We start from the raw sequence: 21,025 nt of genomic DNA, 5'->3' as shown, positions 1-21,025 counted from the left end.
AAGCAGAAAAATTCACTCGCCATTTGAATTTCATAATTTCTGTTTTGTTTTGCCACAGTCCACAACACTCTACACCACGTTTGATGAGGTAAGTTTGATCTCTGTGATGATTAAAAAGTGTAGTTTTGATTGCTTCCTTTTCACTGTTCCTGTTTCTAATCATGTTAACCAGCTTATATAGTTCTATCTGATAGCACCAATGAATAACCAAGAGGAGATAGTCGGAGAGTTAGAATCATGTGGCACAGAAGGAGACCATTCAGCCCATTGTGCCTGTGCCTGTTCTCTGAAAGAGAGATCCAATTAGTACCACTTTTTTTTATCATTTGTTTGTTCACAGGATGCGGACTTTGCTGGCTAGACCATTGTTTATTGCCCATCTCTAATTGCCTTTGAGAAGGTGGTGGTGAGCCGCCGCCTTGAACTGCTGCAGTCCATGTCCTGTTAGGGAGGGAGTGCCAGGAATTTGACCCAGCGACAGTGAAGAAACGGCGATATATTTCCAAGTCAGGATGGCATGTGGTTTGGAGGGGAACTTGCAGGCGGTGGTGTTCCCATGCATCCCTTGTCCTTCTAGGTGTAGAGGACACGGTCTCCTTAACTCTGCAGTTTTTTTTTTCCTTTTTAAGTATATATTCAGTTCTCTTTTGAAAGTTAATGAATCTCTGTCCACTACCCTTCACCACAACTTTCCCACCCAAACCCCAGGTTTTTTTTTGCCAATTGCCTCTGGTTACCGACTCTCCAGCCAGTGAAAACGGCTTGCCTTATATCTGAGCCCTGTTCAGGTTGGATGCCAAAGTAGCATTTTGGCTCACTAAAGCCACAAGTGATTTTACTGCTGGATGAATGAAGGCGGATACCAGCAGCGCTAGTAAAGCTTCTGTTAAACACAAGTTACAGCGCACATCACAGAGACCGTTCTGTAAAGTTCTCCCTGGCGATCTGGCCAGCTAATCCCTCGGCTATCAGGTCACTTATCTCATTGTCGTTTGCGAGATCTTGCAGTAGGCAGCTTGGCTGCTGTGACCGCTACCTGACGGCGGTGATGTGAAAGACCCCAGGGCACTGTTTCAGAGAAGAACAGGAGTTCTTCACCCTTAACCGATATCGCTAAAACATGTTGTCTAGATCGCATTTGCAGTGCCTTTCTGTGTGCAAATTGACTGTCCTGTTTCCTACATTACAACAATGACTACACTTCAAAAGCGCAGCATTGTCTGTAAAGCACTTTGGGATTTTCTGAGGTTGTGAAAGGCGCTATATGGACGCAAGTTCTTTTTCTTTACCACTTAAGATATATGTAAATTTCTGGATTTCTGAAACCTAGGGTTTTTTCTTTCCACCAGGAAACTCTTCTGGGCATGCCTCTTGTCTGTCATTTTATTTAAAGTACTGTTGCTGTGCTACTGATTTGCTTTTAACGTACAAATCCTCTTCCTTAATTCAGCTGTACTTTTTAAGGAGTTGGGGGGGAAGCACCCTCTTTTTTTTTAAAAAAAAAAGGCTGAACAGAATCCCAGCAGTTTTGTTATAAATTTGAAGAATTGCATCCATCTGAGCAAGCACTGCAAACTTGCAAGTGTAATAAGTCAGTTAACGCCTGCATTTGTACAAAAAATCCTGAACCAACAATATTATTATTTTTCCCTACATTGCAATGTTATTAGACCATAAGGCCATAAGGCATAGGAGCAGAAGTAGGCCATTCAGCCCAAAAAGGGTATTTTCCCCATACCCCTTGATTCCCTTACAGATTATACTTAATGTCCCAGCCTCTACAGCCCTCTGTGGTAAAGAATTCCACAGATTGACTACCCTCAGAAGAAATTCCTCCTCATCTCTGTTTTAAATGGGTGACCCCCTACTCTGAGATTATGTCCTCTGGTCCTAGAGAGTCCCACAAGAGGAAACAACTTCTCAGCATCTACCCTGTCAAGCCCCCTAAGAATCTTATATGTTTGAGTAAGGTCACCTCTCATTCTTCTAAACTCCAATGAGTACAGGCCCAACCTACTCAACCTCGCCTCATAAGAAAATCTCTCCATCCCAGGATCAACCTAGTGAATCTTCTCTGGACTGCCTCCAATGCCAGTATATCTTTCCTTAGATAAGGGGACCAAAACTGTTCACAGTATTCTAGGTGTGGTCTAATTGTGCCTTGTATAATTTTAGCAGGACTTCCCTATTTTTATACTCCATTCCCTTTGAAACAAAGACCAACATTCCATTTGCCTTCCCAGTTACCTGCTGAACTTGTATGTTAGCTTTTTGTGATTCATGCACTTGGACCCCCAAATCCCTCTGTGCTGCAGCTTTCTTCAGGCTTTCTCTATTTAAGTGATATTCAGCTCCTCTATTCTCCCTGCCAAAGTGCATAACTTCACATTTTTCCACATTATATTCCATCTGCCAAATTTTTGCCCACTCACTTAACCTGTCTACATCCCTCTAGACTCTTTGTGTCATCCTCACCCCTTGCCTTCCCACCTATTTTTGTGTCATCTGCAAACTTGGCGATAGTACGTTAATTTCCCTCATCCAAGTCATTTATACTGTAAATAATACTCTAATCCATTCAAAATAAAGGCTAACATACCATTTGCTTTCCTAATTGCTTGTTGCACCTGTATGTTAACTTTGTGATTCACATATCAAAGAGACCGAAGACCCTCTAAACACCGTTTCCCAGTTTCTCACCATTTAAAAAATATTGTTTTTCTATTTTTCCTTCCAAGGAGGAGAACCTCATACTTCTCCACGTTATGGTCAATCTCCCACATTCCTGCCTACTGAACTTAACCTGCCTATGGCGCTCTTTGTGTGCACCTCAGTTAACTTTCCCACCTTAATCAGCAAACTTGGGATACATTACACTCAACCACTCATCTGTCATTGACAGATTGTAAATAGCTGAGGCTCACACATTGGTGTTTGCAGTAACCTGCTGGTTATAATCTGCCAAGCCATTTATTCCTCCTGTTTTCTGTCTGCTGACCAATCCGAATGCGAGTATATTATCCCCAATCCTGAGCCCTAATTTTGTATAATAATTTCTCATGTGGCACCTTATGAAACCCTTCTCATTGGAATCCTTTGATCTGCCTAAAATGATAGACGCTTTATCAAATGCTTTTTCAAAAGTCAAAACATGCTACATGCACTAATTCCATCTCTCCCCCCACCCCCGCCACCCCCAATCTACCATGCTAGTTACAACCTCAAAGTAAAATCTAACCTTTCCAGAATGTCATAACATTAATGAAAGAACGAACAGTAAGCCAAAAACACAGACGGGGAAACTGGCGCGGATTGCACAATAAACATCGAAGTGTACGTGGTCTGTGTGACACACACACAATGTTCTCTCCCCACCCCCCAAATCAAATCCAATCCATATCCAATATCCAGTGGCTCCATAGTTAGCGTCCGATTTGGATATTTTCTAGCGAGAAATACATCCAACATGACTCCGACTCGAGGGCATATTTATTTGCAGTGTCGACCTCAGATAACCTAAGTTTTGATGATCAGGACAAACTCATCAACAAGGCCCAGGAACCAAAGCGGGAGAGCAGCTAATTGACACCACCTGAGCACCTCTCCCGCAGAGCGGAAATCTTTGGTGACAGCATGTGAATATGGTAATTGTGTGTAAGTGTATGTAAAAAAAAAAATCAAATTATCACGAGCCCTCTGGATTCCTGTAGAAGCAGCTCAAACTATCAAAACATTTGGTACTTATATCCCTTGTTCTGAAACCACATGAGTTATAGCAGATTGATTTTCCCTACAGATGCTGGCAAAACATCTAGACAATGATGTAAAAAATCAGCTTCCTCCAGCTCTGGGAGATCCTATAATGGTACGTCTTTTTCAAGTTTGGTTCTCGCGGAAGTTGTAGTATAAGGGCCTGGCACATAGGGTTAATGTAGGACTGAGTACAGTACCGCCCACACAATAAGAGAACACATGACCCTCACCTAGGGGCCAGTCTACTGTTGGACAGAGCCATGTGCACAAGCAAGCATGTAGACAGTTCCTAGCTTGAACCCTTTACTGTATATGTCATTGTTCTTATAGTTAATAAATACATAGAGTTAACCAACTTGACACTATGAAGGCTTCATTACGACCTAACAAATGGTATCCAACACCCTACAACAGAAGTGACATGCATAGTAAGACATCCAGAACTGGTTATCCACTGGTTGCACTTATTTGGGAGGGAATAAACAGGTAGGTCTATGTAGGGTTGAAATCTCTTGTGGAATTCATACCCCTCAACCTTTATAATCAGGGCATGGAGTACAGTAACTCATGCAAAAGAACAAGAAAACTCTGGCGCAAGAGTGTTGCACACATAATTACACAATGCCTGAGTTTCCTTGCTCTTTTACAACAGCCTTTCAATCTCTGCGACTGAACACATATCAACTCATTATAATTGCTCCACCCCCAGGATAAAGAAATGTGCACACAAATTTCTTGCAATTACACTAGTGCAAAAGGGGGGTGTAAAATAAAATGCAGAATTTTAGGGGGAAGAAGGAAATGAAAATCATTTTCCTGGTGTTTTATTGTGAATTTGAGTGATTTATCTTCATTGAGACATGCACTATCTTCGCTGTTTCTCTGAAATTATTTTTTACTGCTTTGGTAAAATTGAAAAGCATACAGAAGACATGTTTGTGCTGTGGCTAATATGTATGAATGATAGCTAAATGGCTGGAAACCTTAATCTTCATACTTACGAAAGGAAAATATGATGAGTTCTGTGATTTCCTTGGACCCAGATTGTTTACCCTGATTTCTGGTTGTTTACAGCTATTTTTACATTCCAGTGCATGCTCATGAAATTGGCAGGAAGTTTGGATGTAAATGGACATTGGCTAAGTGAGCAAATTGTTGTGTGTGATTTTGGGTGTAACTTCCCAATTATGTCTTCTCAGGAAATTCTACCGTAATGTCTTGTGTCTTGCCGCATGCTCATCACACACTACCGATCATATTCATAGAATGGCTTTCCTCTGTGCTGTAACCATTCGGCCCATTGCTTTCATGCCAACTCTCTGCAAGAGTAATCCAGCTAGCCCCAATGCGTCGCACTTTTCCCGTAGACCAAAAGTTTGAACCCTTCAGATGCTTATCCAGTTCTCTTTTGAAAGCCACGATTAATCTGCCTCCACCACACTCTCAGGCAGTGCATTCTAGATCCTAACCACTCACTGCATTAAAAACTTTCTCCTCCTGTCACTTTTGCTTCTTTTGCCATTCACCTTAAATTGGTGTCCTCTGGTTCTTGACCCTTCCGCCAATGGACACAGTTTCTCTCTATCTACTCTGTCTAGACTCTTCATGATTTTGAACACCTCTATCAAATCTCCTCTCAACCTCTCTAAGGAGAGCAACCCTGGCTACTCCAACCTATCTACATAACTAGTTCCAGGAATGAGGGATTTCATTCTTGTAAACCTTTTCCGCACCTTCCTAAAGATAGGAGATGTGGACGTCGCTGGCTAGGCCTGTATTTATTGCCCATCCTTAATTGCCCTAGTTCAGAGGGCATTTAAGAGTCTGGAGTCAGGCCAGGTTGAAGGATGACCAGATTTTTATTGAATTCAAATTTCACCATCTGCCGTGGTGGGATTTGAACCCAGGCCCCCAGAGCGTTACCCTGGGTCGCTGGAGTAATACCACTATGCTACTACCTCCCCACATTGGATACAATACTTGAGTTGAGGCTAAACCAGTGTTTTATGAAAGTTCATTGTACCCTGTGCCTCTATTTATAAAGCCCAGGATCTAGTACAGGTGTATCATTTTAACCACTTTCTCAACCTGCCCCACCACCTTCAATGATTTATGCACGTATAGCCCCAGGTGTCTCTGTTTCTCTAGCCTTTCGATTGCAGGTTGGAATTTGAGCAGTTGGAGTTTCCTTCTGATGGTAATCAGCAGTTTATAAATTGCTACCATGACCCAGATTAGATCACCTCACCACAGCAAGTGCCTTAAAGGGACAAGCATGTTATCAGCTAAGTACTACAACTGAGACTGACGTTCTAGACTAGTGAGAAGCACCAGGGGAGACCTGCCAGCAGGATAAAACAACCTTGATGTTTCACCATTCTTGCGAGTTGCCTGTCCCAGGAGATTACAATGGCTGCAGGGGCAGGGTTGGGAAGAGCCTCTTCATGATGTTCCAACCATCATGAACCCGATAGACTGGCTGGCCTTTTAATGCCCATTGTTGTCATAAGCGGCAAGCTATTGTTACGTAGCAGCAAAAAGCAAAGCTGCTAGCATAGCTGTAACAAGTACAAGCTAACATAAAAGTGAAATACTGCAGATCTGAAATAAAAACAAAGTGCTGGGAAATCCCAGCAATTCTGGCGGCATCTGTGGACAGAGAAACAGAGTTTCTCATTTCGAGTTCAATATGACTCTTTGGAATTCTCCAGCACCAGCAGCATTTAGCTTTCGTTAACAAAGAACCTAAAGCTGCTTTATAGGTAGCAGTTATTTGCCACATATTACATATATGTGATAGGCATGACAATGTGCTGGTTATGGGTGTGATGAACTCAAATTCCAGCAAAGAATCTGGTAATTTTATGACAAAAGCAGATGCTGGAAATCTAAAATAAAAACAGCAAATGCTGGATAAACTCAGGTTTGGCAGCATCTGTGGAGAGAGAAGCAGAGCCAAAGACCTGCTGAGTTTTTCCCAGCATCTTCTGTTCTTTATTTCAGATTTCCAGCATCCACAGTATTTTGCCTTTATCATAAAATTACCAGATTCTTTGCTGGAATTTGCTTTCGCTCTGAAGAAGAGTCATACGGACTCAAAACGTTAACTCTGTTTCTCTCTCCACAGATGCTGTCAGACCTGCTGAGTTTTTCCAGTATTTTCTTGTTTTTATTTCTGGTAATTTTGTGGACTGGCACTGGGAAAATGGCTGTGGAGACGGCCAGATTGTCGCGAGATCTGAGCACGGTCAGTGACTCCCTTCAGAGAATGAAAGCTGCCGGCCTTAGGCGTGTGACTGTGGCCCATGTGATGTGACTTTGCACCTCTGAAGTGGTCGGGCAAGTCCTCAGTTACAGGACATTGGGATGACCAAGCCCACGTCCTGTAAGCAAATGAAAGAATTAAAAAAAAATCTCAGCAGATCTCACCTGGTGGTGTTTGCATTATGTTGGAGGGTTTGTGAGAAGATTCCCTTGTCACTGGCCCTGGGATCTGGGAACAGTGGGAAGATAGGCAGCCAGAATCAGATCTAAATGGGACGATCTCTCATGGCCCAGCAGCATGTTGGAAAGGGAGGGCGGAGGAGGGGTGGTGACCCAGAATCTGGGAACATTGGAGAGGGAATTAAGGGATCACTAGGGTTTGTTCATTTTTACCGTAACCTTAGTGGGGCCATTGACATTGTCTTGCTTCTCCCCTAGTTTTCATCAAGTCTCCCTCAGTCCACGTCTCAATATTATCCACCCATCCGATTTTACTACTTCCTCTTCTGTTTTTACCCTCAATTTTCCTTCACTTATTGCCAGGATAAGGCTGTCAGGTCTTTGTTTCCAATGCCTGTACTTGGCTATCTTTCTTTCTCTAACTGTACTTAACAAACCTTTTGATTCCAGAACTATTTCTCTTGATCTAACCCACTCATTTGTCTTTCTGTCCGTTCAGCTGATCCTGAACATCCTCTGCCATACCCACATTTCAAAAGCTGTTCTCCTCTCATCCCCTTTCTTCAGAGTCCAATCCTCGCGTCAAAGTGCAACACTCCACACGCGTGATTGTACTAGATATTTTTTCAGCTCCGTGCTGATGCCTTGGACCTTCCAGGCACTAGTTAAGTCATTGGTCACGCCTCATGTCGTAGCTCATCTAACCTGGATTTTATTCTTGGATTTTTGACGTTTCTCATCGAGTTTAGGTACTTGAATTTGTCTACTGCCTCCATCTCAGTGCTCCCAGTCTTGCTGTTTAGAGCCATAAGGGCTAGGGTTGCATCTAGGAAACATTGGTTCCAGATCAACTTATTCATGTCTCTCGTCGCGTCTGTTCTGTAGGAGATTCTCTGGGATCTGCTAAACCACCAGGAAGGCCCTCGACTCCGGGATCATCTAAGTCATGGCGAACTAGATTTGAAAGCGTTTCCTAGAGAAATAGCCAGTCATGTAGTGGCACTGGCTGTCGTTTTACTACATCACTGCTACAGGGGGGAAAATGGAGTTGTTACGGTAACCAGATAATTCTTACATTCACTGTTTATGTTCCGTTTCTTTTGTCACGTGTACATCTTAATATTGTCTAATGTATGGCATCTGTTTAACTAGGAACACAAGTGCCTGAGAGTGATCATCAATTCTACACATTCATATTGCTCTCGGTTCCATCCAGTCGGAAGGCTTAAACAGCAGGTGCCCCTAGTTCTTTACTGCCTTAAATTGCTCTGGAGATTTGAATTTCTGTTCCTATTTTTAATGCAAAGGTCTAGTGAAGGTTGTCCGTCAGTTACTGATCAGAATAATGCAGCACTAACCTAACAGTGCAAAACGTTAGGTGTACTATGTATATGATTTGAGTTTTGTTTTATTGAAGATTGTACAGTGCCAGAATTTCTGGTTCACAGCATTCGTGCAAAGGGTCTACACTCATTCTGCTCACCCAGCTACGCTATCCCAGCAGATAACATTTACAGGAAGAGCAGGAAGGCAATATTATTCATAGGATCATTGAATAGTACGCCACAGGAAAAGGCCATTTGACCCATCGAGTCTGTGCTAGCTCTTTCAAGGAATAAACAATTATCCTTCAGTGAACGTCACTGAAGCAGATTATCTGGTCATATAGCATTGCTGCTTGTGGAAGCTTGCTCTGTGCAAACTGGCTGTTGCGTTTCTTACATTATAGCAGCGACTACACTTCAACATGTGCTTGCTCTCTCCGTGTAACATCCTCGTCGTCTGAGGATTGCGTAACCACTTTGCCACTATTTAACTATAGGGTAAATCACGTAGGCAGCCCTCAAGATCTACCTCAGACTTTCTGGGGATTGAACCCTCGCTGTTGCTGTTATTTTGCACCAAACTCTAGCCATCTAGCTAACTGAGCTAACTGCCCCAACGTTGGCTCTAAGGTGCTTTAAATATATAAATTATAAGAGTTTCTGACTTTTTTTTTCCTGAAAGATTGGGCTTTTTTTTTGATTTTTAACATTCCATAATGATAAACAGGAGTTAGAAGTTGCATTTCCTTGCCTCTCAATTACTGCTATAAATAAGACATTGCTCGGGTTTTTAATTCTAGATTAGAACTATAAAAATCCACATAAAGCACTGTAGAAATGTGAGGCATCTAATTAGCTGTTGTAACGTAGAACTGCACTGTTAAACTGCAGTACAGTATTGGCTGTAAAGAACTTCAGGGCACTCCTGAGGAAGTGATATGCATACAATTTTTTTTCTTTATTTCATGATGCTTGTAAGCACTTCCTCCTCTTAAAAAATAATAATATAAAAATTGTGTCACCGGCTACCTTAGCTGTGAGCTGTGGTATTGCTTTATTGGAATTGAAATGGTAGTTCCAGATTGAGCCTGTTCAATATGGCTTAGCTGCAGATGTGCCATCATGGCCGCAGGGGAAGCTGCCAGTTTATTAATTTCTAAACAAGAATTCCTGCTTTTTTTTCTTCTTCTGTGTGAAGTTGGCCTGTCGTTGAGCAGAATGTGCGAGAACCTGTTGTTACGTTGTTGATTTTTCAGGATGCGTAATCCATGCAACTGGTCATTCTTCCAGCTTCGACACTGCATTGAAAGCCTCCAGAAATGGGATGAGATACCTAAACCCGCACTAGGACAAGCACCGGACAGACCTGGGTAGGAAGACCTTACTACCAGCAGTTAGATGCTGCTGTTTAATGACATGAGGTTATAGCTACCTTGCAGGCCTGACTGTTGAAAGCAGTGAGTAGCTGGAGTATACAGGAAAGTCTGCAGTTGTTGTATGGGTTGGCAGTAAGGGTGCTGCAATTGGTGTCAATAGCCATAGCTTAGGAGGAGTAAGTCGTCTAAGGTCCTGCGGTTGTTTATTGTTATCCTGTCACCTCTGCTGGGGAAAAGGGTGTTCAGTAAAATCATACTTTACTGAGTTACGTATTGTTCATCTGATTTTTTTTTTTAAATGGCATCTCTTGTCCAACTGACACATGGACAGTCTCAGGATTGAGTCCTGGTCAGTGCTGGGCTAGCTATTCCCACTTGGCTCTGTCCTCGCAATTGACTTTGGTCTTGTGTGGCTCAGATGGTAGAACCTTCACCTCTGGGCCAGAAGGTTGTGAGTTCAAATCCCGCTCCAGAGACTCGAGCACCAAAAATTCAGGCTGACACTCCTGGTGCTGCACTGTCAGAGGTGCCATCTTTCACCTGAGATGTTAAGCTAAGGGCTCATCCGCTCTCGGGTGGATGTAAAAGATTCTACTGAACTGTTTTGAAGAAGCAGAGAGGTGTTCTCCCAGGTGTCATGGTCAAGGTTTATCCCTCAATCAACATAAGAAAACAGATTATCTGCTCATTCTCACATTGCAGGTTGGGGGAACTTGCTGTATGCAAATTGGCTGCTGTGTTTCCTACATTACAATAGTGACTATGCTTCAAAAAGCACTTCATTGGCTATAAAGAGCTTTGTGAATTTGTGAAAGGTGCTATATAAATGCAAGTTTTTTTTACCTGGTTTAATATAACCATTTCTAATCACCTTGCTGGAACATGCAAGTCTACGGAGGTAGGATCAGGGAGACACTCACTACAGAAAGCCTGCTAGTACTTGACTGTCTAAGCTCTCACATGAGCAAGGTCTGTGCTGCTGGTGGAACTATAGCCCAGCACAGGTCACTGTGTCCCTAGAAGAGGAGGAAAGAAAACTGGGATGGAAAAATGGAAACATATTATCAAGGGAAGCAAATAATTGATGTTTTTTTCTCATGCATAAATGGACAATAGGGCAAATGTATTGATTAGTAAATTAATAATGGAGCAAATGTAATGTTAAATTAATAATGGGGATAAGATTGAATATTAAATTAACAAGGGCAAGTGTATTGATTATTACATTAATGGGAAAAATGTAAAGTTAAATTAATATTGGGAAAGCTTATTGATTATTATTGATTATTAAATCAATAGTGAGGAAACATTGTTGATCTTTAAAACGGTTTCTTTTTGCCACCACTCCGCAGATCTGGTCGTTCAGGTCCCGCAGCACAAGCTGCTCATGGTTGCCTGTTGGAGGAACTTGTTTCTAACCTAATAAACCGACTGCAGACGGTCTATAACAAAGAGCTTAATCCCTCCCAGTATTTGTTCGCTGAGGCGTAGGTATCGAGTTTCAGGAATCTTTTTGACTCTTTCATTGTGGTTTCTTTCCCTATAGATGCCTGTTCTTAACATGAGGTTGGTGACAGCATGAACATTGTGGAGTCCTAAAACTGTAATGAGCATAGCCGCTGACTGATGCACAATGCAAACAGGAACATGGGAACAGGAGTAGGCAATTCAGCCCCTCGAGGCTGTTTTGCCATTCAATTAGTATCTTAATTCTGTTTAGTCACCTTGATTCCATATCTTGCTTGACAAAAGTCTTATCACTGAGGTTTTTTAATTTTCAATTGCCCACCCCCAAGTTTCAACAGCTAAAATGCTTATCCTGATTTTCAAATTCCTCCGTGGCATTGCGCCTCACTAATTTTATACCATCCTCCACCATGCTATCCTCCGAGATCTCTGCGTGCCTCCAAACCTTTCTTTCTACACCCTCTGATTTTAATTGCGCCATCATTGGTGACTGTATTTTCAGCTGCCTAGGCCCTAAGCCCTGGAATTCCCGCCATAAACCTGTCTACCTATCTTTCCTCCTTTAAGATGCTCCTCAAAACCTACCTCTTTTACTAGGCTTTCAGTTACCTGCCCTAATACCACCTCCCATTGTTGGGTATCAAATTTTGTTTCATGACACTCTGGGAAGTGCTTTGGGACATTTTACCATGTTAAAGGTTGTAATATGCCTTTAAGGGATATCAGCATGACATCAACAGAATGGAAATGTGTCATGTGATCCATTCTTAGTTTCACTTTTGCTTTGAGCAGAGCGTGCACGCACAGCTGTGGTATCTTCAAGCTTTCTAACTATGAATACCCATTCTTATGTGCCCAGTCTTTAATAAATGAACCCACAATGTGTTAACCCAATTCCAATGAGTGATTGGTGTCTTGTGTCTTGTACGTCAAATATACCCAATATATTATATCATTATAGTAACATGACAAAGGCTATATAGATGATCGTTGTTGTATTCTTTCCACACTCTTCACACTGGATGCAAGAGGTATCTACAATTCAGTGGTCCTAACTGAGGATGCTTCTTCCATTGCAGGCAGCTTGACCTGGTGCCTGAACTGCTGGCCAGCCACATGCGCACCTTGTATTGTCCGCGGGCCGTTTTGGAAGTGGTGTCCTTGCTGAGGAAAATGGCCTCTCAGTGCCTGACTGCTTCAGAGCAGGTCACGAGTGGTGCTGCGTCTCGCCACCAACAGTGGCTGAACAAATCCCTGCGCTCGCGGCAAAGGCAGAATTATCTTCGGATGTTGGGCAGGTAAGGTTTTGATGCGAGGTATTTTGTGTTTTGGCAATATTTGTGTTCCCTGCTTAATACTGTTGCAGTTATCTAGCCCAAAAATACAGAAGTGACTTTATGAAAATGGAGCCAGCTGAGTAGTTGTGTGTAATGATGGTACAGGAAGAGAATGCCTAGAATTAGTTATGTGGAATTTCGAATGAAGGTAACATGTCCTGTCAGTCTACCCAGCAATAGGCCAGTGATTTGGTACAGTTTAACATTCTGTATCACGTCCCTCAAATTTCCATGTGCAGTGTGTAGCATGATTTACTGCCCATGCACTAAAAGTTTGCATAGAAAGTTCCAAATGCAGTGAAATTGTTGGTTTCTGAATCGAATGGAACAATGGCAAATCATTTCAACAGCTGATAATCAGTACTCCTCAACATCGCCTCTGGACCTGATGAAGTCTCATAGCATTAGGTCAAACATTGGCAAGGAAACCTCCTGCTGATTGCTACGCACTGCCCTCCCTCAGCTGATGAATCACTGCTCCTCCATGTTGAACACCAGTTGGAGGAAGTACTGAGGGTGGCAAGGGCGCAGAATGTACTCTGGATGGGGGATTTCAATGTCCATCACCAAGTGGCCCGGTAGCACCACAACAGGCTGAACTGCGAGACTGGGCCTGTGACAGGTGGTAAAGGAAGCAACAGAGGGAAAAACACACTTGACCTCATCCTCACCAACCTGCCTGCCACAGATGCATCTGTCCATGACATTATGGTAGGAGTGACCACCGCACTGTCCTTGTGGAGACAAAGTCCCGTCTTCACATAGAGGCTACCCTCCGTCGTGTCGCGTATCGTGTGGGATAAATTCTGGACAGATCTAGCAACTCGAGACTGAGCATCCATGAGGTGCTGTGGACCATCAGCAGCAGCAGAATTGTACTTGTCCGCAATCTGTAACCTCATGGCTGGCATATCCCCTGCTCTACCATTACCATCAAGCCTGGGAATCAACCCTGGTTCAATGAAGAGTGCAAGAGGGCATGCCAGGAGCAGCACCAGGTGAAGCTACAAAACAGGACTACTTGTGCCAAAGAGTATAACTAGCCAGTGATAGTCTGAGCTGAGCGATTTGACAAGCAACAGTTCAGATCTAAGCTCTGCAGTCTTGCCACTTCCAGTCGTGAATGGTGGTGGTTCAATTAAACAACTCACTGGAGGAGGCTCCACAAATATCCCCATCCTCAATGATGGGGGAGCCCAGTACATCAGTGCAGAAGATAAGGCTGAAGCATTTGCAAAAATCTTCAGCCAGAAGTAACGAGTGTATGATCCATCTTTGCCTCCTCCAGAGGTCACCAGCCACACAGATGTCAGCCTTCAGCCAATTCGATTCACTCCAGGTGATATCAAGAAACGGTTGAAGGCACTGGATACTGCAAAGGCTATGGGGTCCTGACAATATTCCAGCAATAGTACTGAAGACTTGTGCTCCAGAGCTTGCCACGTCCCTAGCCAAGTTGTTTCATTACAGCTACAACACTGGCATCTATCCAGCAATGTGGAAAATTGCCCAAGTATGTCCTGTCCACATAAAACAGGACACATCCAACCTGGCCAATTACCACCCCATCAATTTACTACTGATCATTAGTAAAGTTATAGAAGGGGTCATCAACAGTGCTTTTGAGCACACTTGCTTAGCAATAACCTGTTCACTGACGCCCAGTTTGGGTGCTGCCAGGGCCACTCAGCTTCTAACTTCATTACAGCCTTGTTTCAAACATGGACAAAACAGATGAACTCCGGAGGTGAGGTGAGAGTGACTGACCTTGACAGCAAGACAGCATTTGACCAAGTGTGGCATCAAGGAGCCCTGGCAAAACTGGAGTCAATGGGAATTGCTGTTTGGTGTCATACCTAGCATAGAGGAAGATGGTTGTGGTGGTTGTTGGAGGTCAATCAACTCAGTTCAAGGACATCACTTGAGGAGTTCCTCAGGGCAGTGTCCTAGGCCCAACCATCTTCAGCTGCTTCATCAATGATCTTTCTTCCATCATAAGGTCAGAAGTGCGTTGTGCAATCATCAGCGAACAATGTTCACTGTTCGCAACTCCTCAGAATCTAAAGCAGTCCATGTCCAAATGCAGCAAGACCTGGACAACATAACATCCAGGCTTGGGCTGACAAGTGACAAGTAACATTTGCACCACACAAGTGCTGCAATGACCATCTCCAACAAGAGAGAATCTAACCATCTCCTCTTGAATTTCAATGCCATTACCATCACTGAATCCCCCACTATCAACATCCTGGGGCTTACCATTGACCAAAAACTGAACTGGACTAGCCATATAAATACTGTGGCTACAAGAGCAGGTCAGAGGCTAGGAATTCTAACTCACCTCCTGACTCCCCAAATCCTGTCCACTATCTACGAGGCACAAGTCAGGAGTGTGATGGAATACTCTCCACTTGCCTGGATGAGTGCAGCTCCAACAATACTCAAGAAACACGGAGTTGAACCATTAACTCTGTTTCTCTTTCCACAGATGCTGTCAGACCTGCTGAGTTTTTCCAGCATTTTCTTGACACCATCCAGGAATAAGCAGCCCACTTGATTGGTATCCCATCCACAAACATTTACCCCCTCCACCACCTATGCATAATGGAAGCGGCATGTACCATCTACAAGATGTACTGCAGGAATTCATTAAGCCACCTTACGCAGCACTTTCCAAACCCATGACCACTACCATCTAGAAGGACAAGGGCAGCAGATAGATGGGAACACCGCTACCTGGAAGTTCTCCTCCAAGCCACTCACCGTCCTGATTTGGAAATATATCGCTGCTCCTTCACTGTCATTGGGTCAAAATCCTGGAACTCCCTCCCTAACAGCACTGTGGATGTATCTACATCACATGGACTGCAGTGGTTCAAGAAGGCAGCTCACCACCAACTTTTCACCGGCAGTTGGGAATGGGCAGTAAATGCTGGCCTAGCCAGCAATGCCCATGCCCCGCGAATGAATAAAAAATAATTTCTGACTTCACATCTACATCTCCCTCTTTGCCTCGATGAAATGTGGTCATAAACTCCAGACGAAGGCTGTGTCTGCACTGGATATGTCAACATCACTGAAAATAAATCAGTTTATCCTTTGCCTCTCTGTAATTTGCTTTCTTTGCCTTTCTTTTACTCTTGCCTTTGGTTAATGGCCTAGCACAGGCACGCTGTGGGCCGATTGGCCACCTCCTGTGCTGTAAATTTTGTTTCTAATTACTTTCCGGTCAATTTCGGAAGACATAAATCTAGCTGTTAAACTGATTAACAGCAGCACTTACACGGTCATTTGCCTGACCAAAACAACTTAAATTAATCATTTCTATTTTCAAAGGGAAGACATTGAGAATTGTGCTCATGGGCAGGTTGTTCATAGTGGAGAAGGACCATCTTAAGTTAGCAATGAAGACCAAAAAATGTCAATAAATAAATATGCTATACCCTGTGGTGACATTAAAAATAATGATAATTGGTATTCAGCTTTAAATTGCACAAGATTGTTGTTGGCACATCTCTGTGTGTCTTTTTTCCCTCGCGTACAAGAGACCCATGAATATACGTGATGTTTGTGTGTTGTGTGTGTATCTACACATAAACACTCATCTACATGTGTAAAGGTGAGATATTTTACAACCATCCACACATGTTTCTATTGTTACATTTTAAAATAGCACAAATTCTCATTCAACAGCCCATGGATGCCTGAGCCTTGTCTCATTCCTTCATTCTTCTGGCGGTTTGCTGATAACACTTTTTGCCCTAGGTTGGTGGGCGGGCCCCACCGGCTCGGCGACGGGCAGGCAGCCGAACTCCGCCGCCAAAGCAGGCCCCGCCGCCATTTTAAGTGGGCGGGTCCAATTAAGGCCCGCCCAGCGGTCTGCCCGACGGGAAGCGCTGTGCGCTTCCTGTGCGGGGTGGGGGAGAGGGATTCCCCAACTGTCAAAGTGCGCTGTTTCGCACATACACACGAAAGAGCCACATCTCCCTGAGACTAAGTGCTGTCTCAGGGAGATCACTGACAGTGCTTCAAAGTGTCAAAATAGAAAAATTTAAAAAAATTAACGTGTCCCCCTCATGTGACAATGTCACTCGAGATGGGACATGTTAATAAATCTCACATAAAGTTTATTTAAGATTTTCAAAAACGGACATGAAACCTCATCCCGCCAGTGGATGAGGTTTTGTGTATTATCAGAAGCTCGCCGGGGCTCCTGGCCTGCCCGCTAGCCTTAAGGTTGGACGGGGAGGGCCTTTAACTGTCTTAATTATCCTGTCAATGGCCTCAATTGGCCATTGACAGGTCGGCGGGCGGACAGCTGATTTCGCTGTCCGCCCACCTTCCTGAATATTTAAGTGGGGCGGGATGACGTCGGGGGTTCCTCCCGACATCATCCCACGTCATTTTCCCGTCGGTGAGCGGGCCCCGCCCCCAAATCGCCGACGAGAAAATTCAGGCCTCAGAATTGTTGTAAGGTAATGCAAGCTGCAACTCCCTTTGAGCAGGAATAGTACCATAGGTTTCCACATGCCCGTGTGTGTCGTGTTGGAATCGCATGTATGTGTATGTATGAGAATTGCATGTGCGCATGAGTGAGAGAATTGCAGGTGCGTGTGTGCAGTCTTATTTTGTTTTTGCTGAAAAAGTATTTAAGTTATCTAGCAATACAGATCATGACATGTCACTGAAACAGCACAGGAGGTTGTGTTTATTTTTATTTCTAGATAAGTCAAATTGTCAGATCTAACTGAGCAGATTAGACTATTTCCTTGTTGTCTGTGCAAGTCCCAAGAGTATAGAAACATAGAAAATAGGAGCGGGGTAAGTCATTCGGCCCTTGAAGCCTGCATTGCCATTCAATATGATCATGGCTGATCCTCTATCTCAATACCGTACTCCTACGCTATCCCCATACCCCTTGACGCCTTTAGACTCCAGAAATCTATCTATTTCCTCCTTAAATATATTCAGTGACTTGGCCTCCGCAGACTTCTGCGGTACAGATTTCCATAGGTCCACCACCCTCTGAGTGAAGAGGTTTCTCCTCATCTCAGTCCTAAATGGTCTACCCTGTATCCTAAGACTGTGACCCCTTGTTCTAGACCCCACCCCCGCCAGCCAGAGGAAATATCCCTGCATCCAATCAGTCCATCCCTGTCAGAATTTTATATATTTATATGAAATGTCCCCTCATTTTTCTGAACACCATCAATACAGGCCTAGTCAGACCAATCTCTCCTCATACGACAATCCTGCCATCCAGGAATCAGCCTGGTGAACCTACGCAGCACTCCCTGCCTTAAACAATCAGGGTCAAGCTGCCTGGTTTAAATTTCAATCAATGCTTGGCAGTTAGCTGTGAGTCACCATCACTGGTGCATTCTCCATGGCAACGCCTGTACCAGTCAGTCAACTTGCCAACCAATCAGCACTCTTCGCATACAGTATAAATTGTTGTTTTCCCTTTATATTGGTATTCTTGCAAAGTGTCCTGATGAGTGCAAGATGAAAAGCTTTGACATGTCTCTTTTTTCAGCGAGATTCAACTATCATGGATAATTGTGGTCTCAGAGATTGCTTCACTGCCTTATGGAACTGGGAAAAAATATCCTAGCGTATTTCCCAAAACTGACTATATTTTTATCCCCCTTGTCCTTTTGCTTCCCCAAGCAGTCAGTGCTGCACGGGATTGTGCATCAGATTATATTGTCTGATAGACAAGCCAGGCATTGCGAAGCCTAATGTCTGTCTCTGTCTCTGTCTCTGTCTCTGTCTCTGTCTCTGTCTCTGTCTCTGTCTCTGTCTCTCCTCTCTCCTCTCTCTCTCTCATACCTTTAGTATCTTGGTAAGTTGTGCCTAATGATTGTCTGGTGCTGACGCATCTAATGGATTTGATCAATATCAGAATTGGATTCCATTTTCTTTTACAGCGTTCAGTATTTGCACCGCATTTTCAGTCTACTTACTCTCCTTATAACAGTGGAACTACTCAATGCACAGACAATGAGTGATAAGGCTTCTTCTGAATGTCACTGCTACTTGAGGTAAGTACTGCAGCCTATATTGTCACTAGACGTAGCACACTATTTAATGCAACAAAAAAAAAGTTGCTTCTAGCCTCATCTTTAATTTGGCACTTTTAATAGCCATTTAAGCATTTCTCTCAATTCTTGGTTTGTATCACAATGCCAAATAAGCTGGTTGCTGCTTGGTAATAATGATGCTGTCATGTTGCACAGCAAACCACTGCAGTACTTTACCAAGCATAATCATGGAGCAATGCAATGGCAGTCCATGGTACCTGAACGAGGAGGAGGTCATTTTGCAACCTAAGATCTTGCGTGCAACTTGTTTATTGTTTAGAAATCAAACAGCTGATTTTAAAATGAGTCCCATCTCCATATCTGTTTGTCTAATCATTTTTGTGTCTATAATGACCATGACCGCAGAATTGCATCCAAGCTTTGTCTCACCCAGTGCCTTGATTTTCCACTTGGTACGAGGGCACCACTGGCAAGGCCGCGTTTATTGTTGTCACGAAAGTATAATCATTCTCATAATATTATTGTGATTTATTGTAAAAGGTTAATAATGGGGCTTTGGGATAGTTTGTGTGTGTGTGAGGGATTTAATTGATTTGGAGACAGCTAGTCTGGAGACTTTGGCTCATCAAAAGAAGCTAGGTTTAAAATGCTAAATACATAAACATGGCTGAAGTCTTAGAATGTAAGGTGAGGAGAATTTACATTTTTAGATAAATCAGGGCAGTTTGAATTTCAAAGAGATGGTAGGATGTTTACATCTAGCCAGAGAAGCTAGGCCCAGCAGTGTGTTTATTTTTCCCAAAGGTTACTGACAATATTATATTTCATAAAATAAATTAATTACTTATGTTATGAGAAAGGTAAAGCTTGAAGGACATATGGGAACAATGGGATTTACATTAAAAGGGAGAAATATTTATAAAGGCGAATGAGGCTATGTGTCAGAGAAGGCATTGTAAGATCTAACAGAAGTATGAGAAGCCTCCAGTAATTGTACATTAAGCTTGCTGTCTACAGAAACTGAAGCTGGGAAAAGCCACTTTGAGTTCTACTGTCCAGGGTATTGTGTTAACTTGCTTGGATGTGTTTAAAAATCTTTTTTTTTTCACTGTTGCCTTAATGGGGGTGTAACTGGGAGCCAGGTTGATTAAGGGTTTTAGAAGTTGTTATAGTAGTAATTTATAAACCTTTGTACGTGCTTGACATCTTTTCTTGTGTCAATAAATGTTTAATTTAGTTTTGTTAAAAAAATCTCTGACGTTTTGGTAGACTTATTACTTTTAAATTCAGGACACGCATCTTGAAATAAATACAAATTGCAAAACAGTTGTGATCGCCTGATCAAGTTTCCCTCGTGATTTGATCAGCCTGGTACACACCGTCTTACGTGTTATAACATTACCCGTTTGGAATCCTCTAACCAAAAGGGCTCCGGATACTCAGTCATTGAGCTTATTCAATTTTTGATTTTTGCACACTGAAGAATTCGAGGAATATAGGGATAGGGTGGGAAAGTGGAGTTGAGGTAAAAGATCACCCATGATATTGAATGGCAGAGCAGGCTTCGGGGCCTATGTGGCCCACTTCTGCTCCTGGTATGTTCTTGTGTGTCCCGACTAGCTGAAAGTGGCAATGGGTTTTCTCTTCTGAACTTTGGGGTGGTGTTCCCGCTGTAACAAATTCCAGGATATCAGAATGATACAAAAAAAAACAGGAGGAGGCCATTCAGCCCATCATGTCCGTGCCGGCCCCCTGAAAGAGCCGTCCAGTTAGTCTCTTTGTATCCAAAGTGAAGGCTCTATGTAATTTGTAGGGAAACCTGGGAAGGGCTAGTCTTCATGAAACACTGATACTGGGTGGGATGTGAGGGGAACCATCAACTCTCCTTTAACTGACATGATAGCTCCTTGCTCCACATCAATCCAGTAAACTGAGGTGGAAAAAAGGAGGAATATTTTACACCCATTAGTTTTAAAAATCTTAAAATGTTCATTAAATGTCAGCCTCCAGGGATGGCAGCATTGCAGCCAGAATGATTAAACTTTTGCAGCAGAAGAGCGTGCTATTTTTTTTGGAGAGACCCCCGCAGGGAAATCTCTCTTCAACCCTGTAAACCAAAGCACGAGTCTCCTGTACTGACCTGTAGTTGTAGAGGAATCACTGTTGGCGGCCGTGCTTTCAGCTGCCTGGCCCCTAAACTCTGGAAGTTCCTCCCTAAATCCTTCTGCCTCTCTACTGCTCTTTCCTCCTTTTAAGACCCTAATGAAAGCCTCTTAATT

The 21,025-nt window shown here is 43.2% G+C and overlaps 1 protein-coding gene across 3 annotated transcripts in view; it reads left to right on the top strand.

Moving 5' to 3' along the window:
• The window catches only part of LOC144689923 (endoplasmic reticulum membrane-associated RNA degradation protein-like), a 40,056-nt gene that overhangs the window by 15,619 nt on the left and 3,412 nt on the right, over nt 1-21,025 (top strand). The window contains exons 10-18 of one of the 3 annotated variants that reach the window (XM_078557434.1): nt 59-88; nt 3,797-3,865; nt 8,083-8,253; nt 8,350-8,433; nt 9,813-9,892; nt 11,251-11,385; nt 12,445-12,663; nt 18,633-18,746; nt 18,942-20,782. In XM_078557434.1, coding sequence (XP_078413560.1) covers nt 59-88; nt 3,797-3,865; nt 8,083-8,253; nt 8,350-8,433; nt 9,813-9,892; nt 11,251-11,385; nt 12,445-12,663; nt 18,633-18,746; nt 18,942-19,035 — 996 coding nt within the window. In that variant the 3' untranslated portion in view covers nt 19,036-20,782. Of the gene's footprint in view, nt 1-58; nt 89-3,796; nt 3,866-8,082; nt 8,254-8,349; nt 8,434-9,812; nt 9,893-11,250; nt 11,386-12,444; nt 12,664-18,632; nt 18,747-18,941; nt 20,783-21,025 lie in introns of those variants that run through there. The other 2 variants (XM_078557432.1, XM_078557433.1) reach the window with 2 other exon arrangements.

This window comes from Cetorhinus maximus, chromosome 14 (genome assembly GCF_964194155.1).
Source record: "Cetorhinus maximus chromosome 14, sCetMax3.hap1.1, whole genome shotgun sequence".
NCBI classification, from domain to species: domain Eukaryota; kingdom Metazoa; phylum Chordata; class Chondrichthyes; order Lamniformes; family Cetorhinidae; genus Cetorhinus; species Cetorhinus maximus.
The sequence above is the reverse complement of the archived record's forward strand: the minus strand, read 5'-3'. Positions and strand labels throughout refer to the sequence as shown.